This window comes from Engraulis encrasicolus, chromosome 23 (assembly GCF_034702125.1).
Source record: "Engraulis encrasicolus isolate BLACKSEA-1 chromosome 23, IST_EnEncr_1.0, whole genome shotgun sequence".
NCBI classification, from domain to species: Eukaryota; Metazoa; Chordata; class Actinopteri; order Clupeiformes; family Engraulidae; genus Engraulis; species Engraulis encrasicolus.
The window spans coordinates 19,285,041-19,300,040 of NC_085879.1; the positions used below are offsets into that span (position 1 = coordinate 19,285,041).

Genomic DNA, 15,000 nt, shown 5'->3' on the forward strand with positions numbered 1-15,000 from the left:
ATGGTGCATTATGTAATAATCTATATGGATATATTTTTTCTGCACTTGGATTCAGTAGGCGCAGCACACATACATAGTCTCAGTGACATGGTATAGTCACTGCCCTCTCTCTCTCTCATTCTTCTCAGTTCTCAAACTGCTCGAGAGTCGCGAATGATGCGGTTAAAACCGTTAAGAAATAATTTCACAACTTGTTGCGTGCAACGAGTCCAACGAATGTCTCGCACTTTCTGCTACATTACACCAATTTACAGCGACATTAAATAGGCCAGGTCTAAACACTTCACGAGGAGGTGAAACTTGTCTTGCACTTGCGTGGGTCTGTGGCGAGAGAGAGAGAGAGAGAGAGAGAGAGAGAGAGAGAGAGAGAGAGAGAGAGAGAGAGAGTGTGTGTGTGTGTGTGTGTGTGTGTGTGTGTGTGTGTGTGGTGTGTGTGTGTGTGTGTGTGTGTACGCACGGAGACAAACCTGACCCATATTGATCTTAAGCCCCATCTTGGCTCTTTTGGAAATATTCTTAACATTACAAAGGCTATTTTAATATTTCCCCCCAAACAACATGAATCAAATCCCAGGAAAAGACCAACCATTATAAGTGACTCGTGGGGAGCTGTCCATGCTGGTGGTGCTTAATTTTTCCCGATATTTGCCCATGGAGTAGTGAGTCTTTCGTGTCTGCCTACATGCGCGCCAGGGTCTGACCATGGTGCTTTTTGCCCGTGGAGTGAGGAGGAGACTGTCTTCTTGCAAAGCAAGAAGTCATAGCACCCGAGAAAAATGCCACTCTTTGTCATATTTTCAATTTCAGTCCACTGTTCAGTAGGCCTATTAGGCTGCAATCAAATTCAAATAGCCTATGCTCATCCACATGCACGCGAAAAACAATAACCCAAAGCGGCGGGACTAATTCGATTATATTCCTTCCAAAAATGTCCGGAACGTCACAAAAATCAGTTATTGCATTGTCCGTAATTATACCAAACAAAAAGGTATCAATAAAAGAAATCAAGTCTTCAGTTTCGATAATCCACGTTACAAATCCTCAACAACAGGCAAGCCATTCCTTCTCTGCTATGAAGCAGGCAACGGAACAAGTGCAGACAGTAGGCTATATGACCACGTTGATGCTGCACGGCTTGAAAGGATTCTGTCTAAATTAAATATCTTGAATAGCCTATATAGACCTAGGCCTAACTAGATTTGTTGCAATACAGATTCATTTTCTATAGCCAGAAGTGTTCCGTTGGACTGACGAAACCGAACACGATCAAGTTTGCAACTTCTTTCCCTCATGCGCTGTCCGTCAGCACCACCTGTCATCAGACGTCCGATTAGCTTTCATTACGTGCTGAGGGAAAAACTCTCGCCATTAGGCCCATGTGCTGTTGCACTGTTGTGAGGGATATCACCAAATAATTTAGATAAAAGTCAGAACATTATTTTGGCAATCTGTTCAGTCTGTTCATTTAAGTTTTTGGGTGCTCTTGGATATCGGGGATCAGTTCATGTAGAGAGAAGAGTTCATCCAGGCACTCCAAAATAAGGTGTCCAAACGGGAAGTTACATTAAAAAGCCTTTAATGGTACTGGGCTGGGGTTACATTAAAAAGCCGACATGTTTCGACCTCACCAGGTCTTCATCAGGGCTACGTTCACCATTGAAAAGAAAGGCCTCCCTTAAATAGTGACATCACCACATGTGACCCATTACGCACACCAGAGAAAACAAAGATTAAAAAATAGCCTGGGGTAATAAGTGATGCCACAGAAAAAAATGACCAGAAGTAAAAAATAAGCATCACAAAAAACAAGTAAAATCAATATCCTCATTTAGACCAGGATAGCGCATGGCATCCAGTTGGTGTATCCAAAAAGTCTGCCTCTGATTAAGTCTTTTTAGCCTGTCCCCACCCCTCGGAAGAGGTTTGATATGCTCGACGCCCTGTATGCGCAGCAGAGAATCATTTTTACCATGGTATATTCATTGAAATGTTTCGCCATGGGATAGTCAAAATTGCCCACTCTGATAGCATACAGGTATTTATGTTCTGCTAGCCTATCTCGCATGCGCCTTTTTGTGCGTCCGATATAAAACAACCCTTCAGCGCAAGGACAAGTTAGGCGGTATATGACAAATGTAGAATTGCAATTAATGAAATCTCTCTGTCCGTATTCTCTCGTGGTTTTAGTATCCACAAAAGATTTGGCTTGTGTAACATTTGGGCAGTGAGGGCAGTTCATACATCTATAGGTGCCAATAGGTTTACGCAGCCAGGTTTCCCTCTTTTTTCACCTGTAGGTGAGAGCGCATTAATTTATCTCCTAGGCTGGGTGCACTCTTTAAAGACACCATGGGTGGTTCTGGGAACACCTCACGTAGTTGCGCATCACTTTCAATAATGGACCAATTGTTCTTAATAATTTGCCTGATCCGCGTCGCTGGTGTACTATATGTCGTAACAAAAAAAGGACGAGACTGCTGGTGGCGATGATGTTTCTTTTTGGTCAATAACGTGTTGCGTTGAAGGGAGCGCGCTTCACTGTATGCGTTTTGGATGGCTTCAGGGTGATAGGCTCTATCACGGAATCTTTTCTCCATCAGCTCGGCCTGCTCGTGAAAATCATTTTCGAAATCACAGATACGCCTAATCTCTGGAATTGGCCGTGTGGAATATTTCTAATGAGATGCGGGGGATGGAATGAATCCGCTCTCAGAATGGTGTTCCGAGAGGTCGCCTTTCTGAATAAGGTGGTGTGCAGCTGTCCCTCCGCGTCTTTATATATCGTCAAATCCAGAAAGTGAATATTTGTTAATGAATATTCCAAGGACGCCACCCAAAACGCATACAGTGAAGCGCGCTCCCTACAACGCAACACGTTATTGACCAAAAACAAACATCATCGCCAGCAGCAGTCCCGTCCTTTTTTTGTTACCACAGTTCATAGATGTATGAACTGCCCCCACTGTCCAAATGTTACACAAGCCAAATCTTTTGTGGATACTAAAACCACGAATGAATATGGACAGAGAGATTTCATTAATTGCAATTCTACATTTGTCATATACCGCCTAACTTGTCCTCGCGCTGAAGGGTTCTTTTATATCGGGCGCACAAAAAGGCGCATGCGAGATAGGCTAGCAGAACATAAATATGGTATCAGAGTGGGCAATTTTGACTATCCCATGGCGAAACATATGAATACCATGGTAAAAATGATTCTCTGCTGCGCATACAGGGCGTCGAGCATATCAAACCTCTTCCGAGGGGTGGGGACAGGCTAAAAAGACTTAGGCCTAATCAGAGGCAGACTTTTTGGATACACCAACTGGATGCCATGCGCTATACTGGTCTAAATGAGGATATTGATTTTACTTGTTTTTTGTGATTTTTATTTGTACTTCTGGTCATTTTTTTCTGTGGCATCACTTATTACCCCAGGCTATTTTTAATCTTTGTTTTCTATGGTGTGCGCAAATGTGTGTAGTGCGTAATGGGTCACATGTGGTGATGTCACTATTTAAGGGAGGCCTTTCTTTTCAATGATGAAGACCTGGTGAGGTCGAAACATGTCGGCTTTTTAATGTAACCCCAGTACCATTAAAGGCTTTTTAATGTAACTTATCGTTTGGGCACCTTATTTTGGAGTGCCTGGATGAACTCTTCTCTCTACATGAACTGATCCCCGATATCCAAGAGCACCCAAAAGCTTAAATGAACAGACTGAAGACTGCTTGAGCTTCCAGCCACCTGTGTGCCTTTCATTGCCAAAATAAGCTTAATGTTCTGACTTTTATCTAAATTATTTGGTGATATCCCTCACAACAGTGCAACAGCACATAGGCCTAATGGCGGGAGTTTTTCCCTCAGCACGTAATGAAAGCTAATCGGACGTCTAATGACAGGTGGTGGTGCTGACAGGGACAGTGCAGGAGGGAAAGAAGTTGCAAACTTGATCGTGTTCGGTTTCGTCAGTCCAGCGGAACACTTCTGGCTCTAGAAAATGAATCTGTATTGCAACAAATCTAGTTAGGCCTGGGTCTATATAGGCTATCCAAGATATTTAATTTAGATATTTAATTTAGTTTTCACCACCTCGTGAAGTGTTTAGACCTGGCTTATTTAATGTCGCTGTAAATTGGTGTAATGTAGCAGAAAGTGCGAGACATTCGTTGGACTCGTTGCACGCAACAAGTTGTGAAATTATTTATTAACGGTTTTAAACCGCATCATTTCGCGACTCTCGAGCAGTTTGAGAACTGAGAAGAATGAGAGAGAGAGAGAGAGAGGGCAGTGACTATACCATGTCACTGAGACTATGTGTGTGTGCTGCGCCTACTGAATCCAAGTGCAGAAAAAACATATCCATATAGATTATTACATAATGCACCATCTTATTACATTTCCATCAAAAAAAAAAAGTTGCGGCCGCATTCCGTAATAAATTTCGCATTTTGTAATAATTTATTACAAGATGAGAAAAAAGTTATTACGAAATGCGTTCAAGAAATGTATTACGAAATGCGTAAATTATTACACAATGCGGCGATTGTCACCACATTATGTAATAATTTGTTACATTATTACATATTGCACCGTTATTACATAATGCGGCGTTACAGCGTTTCAAGGCTTTTGAAGACTTCTAGGGGGCGTGTATTCAAAAAAGATTAAGAACCACTACAGTAGGGGATGCAAGCACAAAAAAGGGTTAAGGACCACTGGTTTAAGGTAAGGCTAAGGGGTTAAGCTACATAAGCAGCCTATTGGTAGCTCGTCTTGACGAAGCAGCCCATCCAGACGGAACACTGAGTCTGCTTGTATGGAGGAAAATAACAAGAAATCCTTGACAATTTCTCCCGCTGTTTCTCTCTGCCTGCATCTCCTGCCTGCATTGCCTGCCTGCCTGGCTGTTCAATGATTGCCCCCTGCTCTGGCCATTACGGCTTGTAATTTTTGTTTTCATTTAAAAGCCTGAGGTGACTCGGCTCCAAGATGTACTTTCAAGTTTATTCCTCACATCTTTTTTTGTGTGAAATGGCCTTCACAAAACTTTTTTTCGCTGTTCGGCTATGAACTCCTCTTTCTCTCCTCGTCGCTTCCTTTCCTTTCTACACTATATTTGTTTCTAAGTGTCTTGTTGTCCTGTGTCCTCTTAACTGTATCTCTTGTCTCCATTTTTCATCTACTGCCTCCTCCGTCTTGTCCTCTCTCAACTCCAGCATAGTACATTTTTCTTTCGCTCTCATTCGCTTTCTCTTTCTTTCATTTCATTTCTTTTCAACTCTTCTACACTCCTTTCAAATATTTAAATAATCTTCTCTTTCATCTCATCTTCCTTTTATTCCTCTCAACAACTTTTAACAATCCAGCCCCACTAGTTTTCATTCATTCACTCTCTCCTCTATGTAGATATTTCCTTTCTAGACTTCTAGACTTTCTTTTGCTCTTTGTTTTTTGTCCTCTAAAAGGGATGTTTCTCCTCTTCGTTTCCTCCCTTCTTGTCTCCTATCAACTCTAACCCATACATTTATTCCTTTACTCTCTCATTTCAATTAATTTCACCTCACCTCAACTCTTCTTCTAAATGCTTCAACATTTCCTCTCATTTTATTCCCTTCCATCTCTTCCTTTTTTCTCTCAACATCTCCTAGCACAATTCCTCTCCTCCTTTCCACTCCTCTCCTCCAGTCCTCTCTAACTGCCACTCCCCTCCTCTCCGCCACTCCTCTCTTCTCCTCTCCTCCACTCCTCTCTTCTCCTCTCCTCCATGCCTCTCCTCTCTTCTCCTCTCCTCCACTCCTCTCCTCTCCTCTCCTCTCCTCCACCCCTCTCCTCTCTTCTCCTCTCCTCCACTACATCTCCACTCCACTTCATCTCTCCTCCCTCTATTCCATTCCACTCCACTTCCATATCATCCTCTTTTTCCCTGTCAGCATCTCTAGATGAAACACCTCTCCACCTCACTCCGCTCCCTCCCCACTCCTCCACTCCCTTCTCTCCTCCCTGCACTCCATTAAGATCCTCCCTCTATCTACTCCCCATTTTTCTTGTAGACATGTCTCAACACCTCTCTCTTCCTCTCCTCCCTTTGCTCCTCCCATTTTGCTCTTCTTCCCATGTCCTCTCTTTTTCCTCTCAAAATCTCTCAACAGTTTGCTTTGCCCAGCACTCCTCTCCTCCCCCACTACTGTACCCCCTTACTCCTTCTATCACTCTATTCTGCTCTTCATCCCATCTTATCCTCCTTTTTTCACTCTCAACAGCTCTAGATGAAACTCCCATTTTCTCACTCCATCCACTCCTTCACCACTCCTCTAGTTTGCTTTTTCCTTCTCTCCTCTTTGCGCTCCATTCTACTCTTCTGTCCACCTCGTCTCCTTTTTCCTCTAAACATCTCTTACTTTTTTCTTACTCCTTTTTCTTCTTCTCTCTTTGCTCCATTCCTCTCCTCCCACTGTACATCCTCCACTCCTTCCATTGTTCCATTCTCCTTCCATCTTCTCTTCCTTTTTTCCCTCAACATCTCTAGACGACACTCCTCTCCTCCCCTACTCCTCCACTCTCCAAATCCTTCGATCTTTCCTCCCTGCGCTACATTCTGCTCTTCCTTCCATCTCCTCCTCCTTTTTTTCTCTCTTCACTCTCCTCTTTCTCTTCTCGTCACTTCATTCTCCTCTCCTCTTTCTGTCTCTCCTCACTGCGCTCCGTTCTGCTCTGCTTCAGCGATGTTCTCTCGCTTGTCTCATCTTGTCTGCTCTACTCAACTCCGCTCCATAACCTCTTTCAAACTCCCATCCACCCACGTAGTGCAGGCATACACACACACACACACACACACACACACACACACAAACACACACACACACACACATACACACACACACACACACACACACACACACACACACACACACACACACACACACACACACACACACACACACACACACACACACACACACAGAGAGAGAGTATTGCACACTCACACACACCTGCTTGTTCTCTGCTCTTCTCCCTGCGTGCGTCTCTGGGGAGTTTCCTGATGTTTGTTTGCATCGCTGCCGGTGAACTGCTGCCATTTAGACAACCCCTAGCAAATCACTTAGACAACACCACTCTGCTACACACTCCACTAGCACACCTCCATACCCTGCCCCACATTTACTTAGTTTGGGCAGGAGAGAGAGAGAGAGAGAGAGAGAGAGAGAGAGAGAGAGAGAGAGAGAGAGAGAGAGAGAGAGAGAGAGAGAGAGGGAGAGAGAGAGAAAGAGAGAAAGAAAGAAAGAAAGAGAGACAGGGATACAGAGAGAGAGAGAGAGAGAGAGAACAAAATAGGGATGGAGAGAGAGATGAAGAGAGATAGAGAAACAAAGATGAAAAGAGAAAGAAAGAATGAAAGGTAGAAATATGAGAGAGAGAGAGACAGAGAGAGAGACACAGAGACAGCGAGCGAGATGGAAAGAGAGAGTTTTCATATGTTTAATTGCCCCTCTGTTTAGGATTTAGGCTCCTTCAGTACCCAAGTCATCACTTTGTCACTTTCCAAAGTAGGGTGGCGTGTCTTGGATTGTCAGAATGCTAAATATGGATCGCTTGGCTGCAGAGTCTTGTGATTCTTTCCGTGGCCTCGTTTGCCGATTAGGTCTGCAGTTCGTATTGTGAACGAAGTCTAAGATGCTCTAAACAGAAGTGTTTCTCAAACTTTTTGTTTTGCGTACCTCCTTTTTTGTCAAACTATGAGTCTTACTTATGCTCTTTCTCTAGTGGTACACAAACCCAAGTCCTCCAAGTCCCTTCCCATAAGTCATTTCACTCCGTGGCCATCTTGGCTACGCAGGGTGTCAATTTCAGATTAGAAAGACCATGGTCATCTAAAAACGAATGACTAAACAGAAATGGGACAACTGAGCGATGCACAACCCATATGGTTGGAATCGTAATTAAAACCAGATTAAAATGGAGATCTAGGATTGGCCGTATATATGGGAGCAACGCTGCAGATCATCGTTTTCCTACTGATGTATTGAACTGCACATGCACGTTCTGCTTCACGGTCTGTGGGATCAAGTGGGCGCGGACTCTGTAGTAACCCCATGTGAGTAGCAGATTCCAAGGGCATACTGATTGGGTTTGAGCAGTCGTAAAAGCTTACACGTCGAGGTGGCGAGATGATTGGATAAATAACAGTGCAGCTCAGCAAGCAATGGCTCTTGTTGCCTGACAGGTGGGGTATGTGCGATCAAGTGCCATATTCGCGTAACAAATGGCCCTTGTTCATTCCTATGGGTGCTTTCTGAAGTCTTTCGACTCCTATAGACAGTCTCTGACATACACCTCTAATGTACAACTCTCAATGTTGCTGCTGTGCTGTTTAACTTTGTGCCATCAATGTTCAAGGATGTTTCCTTTAGATGTTCAATTTCTCTTTATCAGAATCATCTTTACAGTTTCATAGCTTTATTGACCAAGCTTGCATACAGGCACAAAGAGTTTGACTTCATCAGAGGCTAGCGCTCCAGACACATCCATTACATTACATTTCATTTCATTTTATTCATTTAACAGATGTTTTCATCCGAAGCGACTTACAAAGAAAAGATATCGAATAGAGAGGGAATACAGAGAACTGAAGGGAACAAGTAGTGCAGGGAAAAAAACAAAGTGCGACAAATTATGCAGGACCTAATGTACAGAGTATGCAAGCAGGACAGAGTAAGTGCACAGGGTTATAGAGGATTATTGGTAAGTAAAGTTAGTTTTGTACAACATTAAATCATATTTCAGTCCAATCCAATATGTTTAGGGTATAGAAAATAGCGGTGATATATAATAATGTTTGTTTGTTTCATGATTCACATTTCACATTCATAGTAGTATATAACAGTGTTTCATGATTGTGTTTCTCTTATTTCTGACATACACGTAAATCAAAGGCGCACTCTATGTAAGCCTCAGGGACTGAGTAATGAGACAGACAACAATATTGCCTCCCCACTGTCAAGGAAAGCCAGGAATGAAAAAAGGAAAGAAATGAAAGTCTTTTTTGCTGTTTATTTATTTATTTTCTCCTTCTTTTCTTTTCTTCATGGCATCTCGACCACCTCCACCTTCTGTCTGCAGAAGCTCTCCGCTCATTACAGGAGCACACTTGACATCTCTGATTGCTGTATCCTTGATGTTTCAACATCAATGGAAGCTTTGTGTAGCTGGTCGCCACCGTCGATGTACTGCCACCGACGAACTGAACTCACCGTGGATCCGCAATTTTTTAAAATGATTTGAAACAGATTAAAGTTGGAGGGAAAAAAAAATCCAATCCTCTATCCAGGGTCACATTTTTTGTTCTCTCACTTTTGATGCACGTGTGTGTGTGTGTGTGTGTGTGTGTGTGTGTGTGTGTGTGTGTGTGTGTGTGTGTGTGTGTGTGTGTGTTTGTGTGTGTGTGTGTGTGCATCTGTGTGCATGTGTGTGCGGTTGCACAGATATGGCTTTCCGTTTTGAATTGAATTGAATTGAATGTTGTATTGAATTCCCAGCTGTGGGCTCTTCAAAAGAAGCTCATCAAAGTGTAATTATGCCCTTCTGACAAATAACCTTTAATGCCCGTGGCAGGGGTACACGAGAGGGACGTGTGCGTGTGCGTGCGTGTGTGTGTGTGTGTGTGTGTGTGTGTGTGTGTGTGTGTGTGTGTGTGTGTGTGTGTGTGTGTGTGTGTGTGTGTGTGTGTGTGTGTGTTTGTTGCTCTCTTAGCCTCTTCCACCCACTCCCACTCTTCTGCCATGTCTTTAGAGAAACATTGTGTGTGTGTTTGTGTGTGTGTGTGTGTGTGTGTGTGTGTGTGTGTGTGTGTGTGTGTGTGTGTGTGTGTGTGTGTGTGTGTGTGTGTGTGTGTGTGTGTGTGTGTGTGTGTGTGTGTGTGTTTGGGGTGACGCTGGCATGTGAGTTTATGTAAGTGTGTGTATGCTTGCATCTTTGTGTGAGTGCCTGCATGTTTGTGTTAGTGCGTGATTGTGTTTGTGTTTGTGTTTGCGTGTCTGTATGTGTGTGTATTTTCTTCTCTGTTCTAAGAAAGCTTTTCAAGACTTTCTCCAATGGAGCTAATTCCGCCACTGTGGCACTGGACAGGATTAGGGGGTGGTGGTGAGGTGTGTGTGTGTGTGAGAGAGAGAGAGTGACTGTGTGTGTGTGTGTGTGTGTGTGTGTGTGTGTGTGTGTGTGTGTGTGTGTGTGTGTGTGTGTGTGTGTGTGTGTGTGTGTGTGTGTGTGTGTGTGTGTGTGCGCGTGCGTGTGTGCGTGTGTGCGTGTGTGGTGAGATGCCATGCCGCAGTGTTGTGCTGTAGGCAGAAGGAGCCTCTATGTGGTATAATCTGGTCCGAGAGAGAGAGAGAGAGCAAGAGAGAGAGAGAGAGGAAAAGAGAGAGAGAGGCAGGGGGAGAGAGAGAAAGAGGAAAAGAGAGAGAGACGGCTGCTTTTGTTTTGTTGGTTTCCCGGGTAATTGTGGCAGCAACTTCAAACAGCACAAAAGAAATGAAAGTGGACAAATTAAATGGGCTTCAATTAAGTCACAGGCGAGGCTTGTTTTGTTTTTCCGTTTTGTTTTTCAGGCTAAAATGCAATTTCCTTCCATAAAAGAAAGGATTGCGAATGTGTGTGTGGGTCACATAAGCGATTGCCTATTTTCTATATTCCTCATTCTCCCATGAAGAAGATGGTTTCTTTGCCGCCCCATTAGACAAGAATGAGGGTCCTAAACAAGTGGTCTTTTTACCTTCTTCTTTTATTTGAAGTGTTTGCTCATCAAAATCAAGCTGAACCAAAAACCTGGTGTCCTATGTAGTAAACAGACATAAATTACATACGACAAGTGTTTTCCGCTGTTTTTCCTCTTATCTCCTCCTTCCTGTGTGTTTCCAGTTGCAAAACCTATAGACCCCTTTAGAGTTTGTAAACAGGTAAGCTTATGACGTAATTTGGCTGTGTGCGCACCGGCGCCTCAAAGCCGTCCATGCTCCGTTCTCTTGTACAGAGACTCGACAGGTGTTTTTCCGAAATAAGATAACGGATGCTCGTGCTAACCTCAGATATGCAGTGGGCACCACGGACACGGGTATTCCTGCCGATGTCATCAGTCCAGTCAGTAGTTTAATGTCTTGTAACAACAAACATCTCCTATGGTTCTGGAACAGCCTCTTCCCTCTCAAAATAGCATAACAAATGTACTTTTCGGAATCTCTATTTTTTTTTTATCAACGTACACGCTTCAGAACGGCGGTTTTTCTCTCTTTAGTGTCTGTACTGTCACCCAGTATTACATACAGAATCACCACTCCCGATTTCACCCATGCTTGCAGTTCTCCTAGTGGCCACTGTCGAGATACGGCTCTGAGCGCAGCAGCCCGTTCTTTCTGAATGGAGTCTGCACTCCCCCTAGTGCAGTACCACCCAGAAAAGTGGAGTCTCTCGTAATATCCTTACAATATCGCTGGTGTGTTTGAGTCCACGATGCGCACGCATTCATGAGGACGTCGACTCTGAACGGAGTCGTAAGGTAAGGCAAAGGGTACTTCGAAAGAGTGTTTGAGTTTCTTTATGTTCCTTGTTTTCATTCTCCTCTCTGTATATTTTTGTGGATCCAGGTGTGGATGCTCAGGTGTCTGTCGTAACAGGTTACACTTTACTTGAGGCCGGCGTCATACACATGACATGACATTGTCATAACAGTATCAAAAGAGTGTCATGCCACAGTCATGGATGAGCCATACACATTATGTCAATGTCATACATGTTTTATGGTCATGATATTGTTAGGGCTGTAACTGAATGTCACTTGAGGGCAAAAGCAATAAAATGTTTGTCATTGACATAATGTTTATGACACATCCATGACTGCGTTACGACACTATAATGACACTGTCATGTCGCACCTATGACGCCGGTAAAGAGTTACAGAAAAACCTACAGTGTGATCAGTATGTTCCTGCATTCTTGGCATTTAGCAGTCACAGTCCTGTTTCTTTTCTCGTGTCAGTTTGGTCTGTTTGTCTACCAATTGGTTGGTAATCAGTTTGCTTTTTGCTGGGTTTTCCCTGCAATGCGTATCTTTTGACCTTGGTTTTGATTGGATTCTACATCAGTGGTTTTTGCTCCTCTGTTTCCATTCACTTTTCTGTATCCTTTTTACAGATGCAACAACAGTGCCTGTTCTACACTGTGTGAGCGTCATCTCTCCCTCGTTGTACCAGCTCAACACCCATGCTGGTTCTCTAGTTCTGTCTGACTTTTTCCTGCTATTTTTCTGTTTCTCGATCCCTGTGCCTGTACCATGTTAGGAGCTCTTGGTTAGCATTTTTGGGGCATTTGCATGTATTCCAAGTCTGAAACCTTGTTTGGCTTCTCCCTTCTCTGTACCTTTGTAGGGCTGGACATCTAGGTTTGCCTCACCGGTTGCAGGAGTGTAACATGGTGATGGCCAAACACCAGGCCACCAGTGTAATAGTCATTGAAAAGTTAACTACCATAGTACTACACTACTATGACATAGCACAGGGCCTTTACGTAGTAATGCACTACGACTTGGTCTTTGCCATTCTAGTAGGAGCTAATTTGTATAACGCTGTTTCTTAACGGGATAAGTCATTATGTTGCGACAGTTGTTCGGGTGGTTTGGTTGGTCGATTGGTCTGAAAGTGTTTTGAAACCAATGCAGTAACGCTGTTCATTTTGGTTCTGACTGATTGTTGCTCCTTTGTTTCTGCCTCTCCTTCCATGTGCTTCTCCAGGTTCGGACCTGCAGGTGTGCCAGCCTAAGGGCCTGACGTGCTGCACGCGTAAGATGGAGGAGCGCTACCTGATGACGGCCAAGCAGAGCATGGAGTCCAACCTGCAGGCGGCCAGTGCCCAGCTCAAGCTGCTCATCATACAGAACGCAGCCCTCTTCCAAGGTCAGTCGCGCCCAAGCTCAAGGTCATGTGTTTTCATCAACGCTGCGGATCTTTACTTTTCTATCAGGGCTGTGTTTCTCAACGGCGTCGTCGCTAACTACTTAGTTGCTTGGTTGCAATGCAATTTCCCATTGGTGACCTGCTAAGTTGCTAAGTGGTCAGCAACAACGCTTTCAAGACATGGGACCTACTTTAGGCCACACTCACTCCACACCCACCATGCTTTTTATACATTATTTTGTCCCACCCTTAAAGGGGTCTTTTGCCTTTCATGTTGTTTTTTTGTTCGTACGGTTGCTTTTTACAGTTTGCAGAGTCTTATTAAGTAGTCTTCTTTCTTTATTCTACATTGTAGTCTGCATACAGTGCAAGTTTGCACTGATCACACAGAATGCTGTCCTCTTCCAAGGTCCAAGATATCTTGGATGTCTGTCTTGTTTGTTGTATTATGAATCGCAAATAGTCTACATACCCTACCTGTTTGCACTGAATACACAGTGAGTGGCTTTCAAACTCTGTGCAGAACACACACACACACACACACACACACACACACACACACACACACACACACACACACACACACACACACACACACACACACACACACACACAGACACACAGACACAGACACACAGACAGAGACACACACACACACACACACACACACACACACACACACACACACACACACACACACACTGTAAATGTGGTTGAGGGCTCAGGCCCATCTCTCTCCGGCACTACAAAAATAAATAGGCAAAGTCTTCAAATCAATTGTGCAAACAGTTCTTCACACCCCAAAGAACCAGGAAAAAAGAGACTATGCACCACTCTGGACAGAAACTAATGCACAAAGGAGCTGTTTGCATTGAATGCTGTGTTTATTTACCAACCTGATCAGGCTCCAGTGGTGTGGTGACTGGTGAGTGGATACAACCCAACGGGGCAGCCGTGGCCTAGTGGTTAAGGAAATGGACTTTAAATCAAAGGGTTGCAGGTTCAAATCCCACCCTTCCACTCCCTATCTTACTCCATGGCTGAGGTGCCCTTGAGCACGGTACCAAACCCCACACTGCTCCAGGGACTGTAACCAATACCCCGGCCTGTACTTATAATCACTGTAAGTTGCTTTGGATAAAATCGTCAGCTAAATATAATGTTTTGTAATGGTGGTGGTGGGTAGTGCCACTGCCAGACGGTCAGGTAAGGCACCAGAGGGTTTGCGGTGAGCTGACTGACAAATGACTCCCCCTCTGCCATGCCAATTAAAACAGCTTGTGTAATTCAGAGTGAGTCATAGACTGAGTGAGTGAGTGAGTGAGTGGATACCTTGTGTTTATTGCCTTAGCCCCCTAACATAGTTAGTAAGAGATGGCCAATGAAGAAGGCTTTGTATTCCTTCCTGAGGTGTCCTTCTTGAAAAGATCTGGAAGGTTCAATGCTAATTGGTTCAGCTACTCGAGGGGGTCTGTGAGAGAACCTTGTAACACGTACGCACACGCACGCACGCATGCACACACGCAGGCATGCACGCACACATGCACACACACACACACGCGCACACGCATGCGCACACGCATGCACTTAAGCAGCCCACAGATCATCTTGTAAACATCCTGGACCTGTCTAGTCCTCTTCTGCCCTACAGACACGCTCCTCACCACTACTCATTGGGGAATTAGATAGAGGGGTTGCCTCATTCGAAATATCTGTCTTTCTTCAGTCATTACTTGTGTTTTCTTTCTTTCTTTCTTTCTTCCTTCCTTTCTTTCTTTCTTTCTTTCTTTCTTTCTTTCTTTCTTTCTTTCTTTCTTTCTTTCTTTCTTTCTTTCTTTCTTTCTTTTTTTCTTTCTTTTTTTCTTTCTTTCTTTCTCTTTCTTTCTTTCTGTTGTGCTCTTGTCCTCTCTCTCTCTCTCTCTCTCTCTCTCTCTCTCTCTCTCTCTCACACACTCTCTCTCTCCCTCCCTCACTTTCTTTCTTTCTCCATCTCTGCTTCCTGCCCCTAGCTTTTTCCGTCTCACTTGAATTCTCATTATTCTTTTGTACTTTTTTTCTC

At 43.9% G+C, this 15,000-nt stretch overlaps 1 protein-coding gene across 1 annotated transcript in view; it reads left to right on the forward strand.

The window, feature by feature from the left end:
• The window catches only part of gpc3 (glypican 3), a 369,037-nt gene that overhangs the window by 23,438 nt on the left and 330,599 nt on the right, over positions 1-15,000 (forward strand). Inside the window, exon 2 of the mRNA XM_063190031.1 lies at positions 12,780-12,941. Coding sequence (XP_063046101.1) covers positions 12,780-12,941 — 162 coding nt within the window. The remainder of the gene's footprint in view (positions 1-12,779; positions 12,942-15,000) is intronic.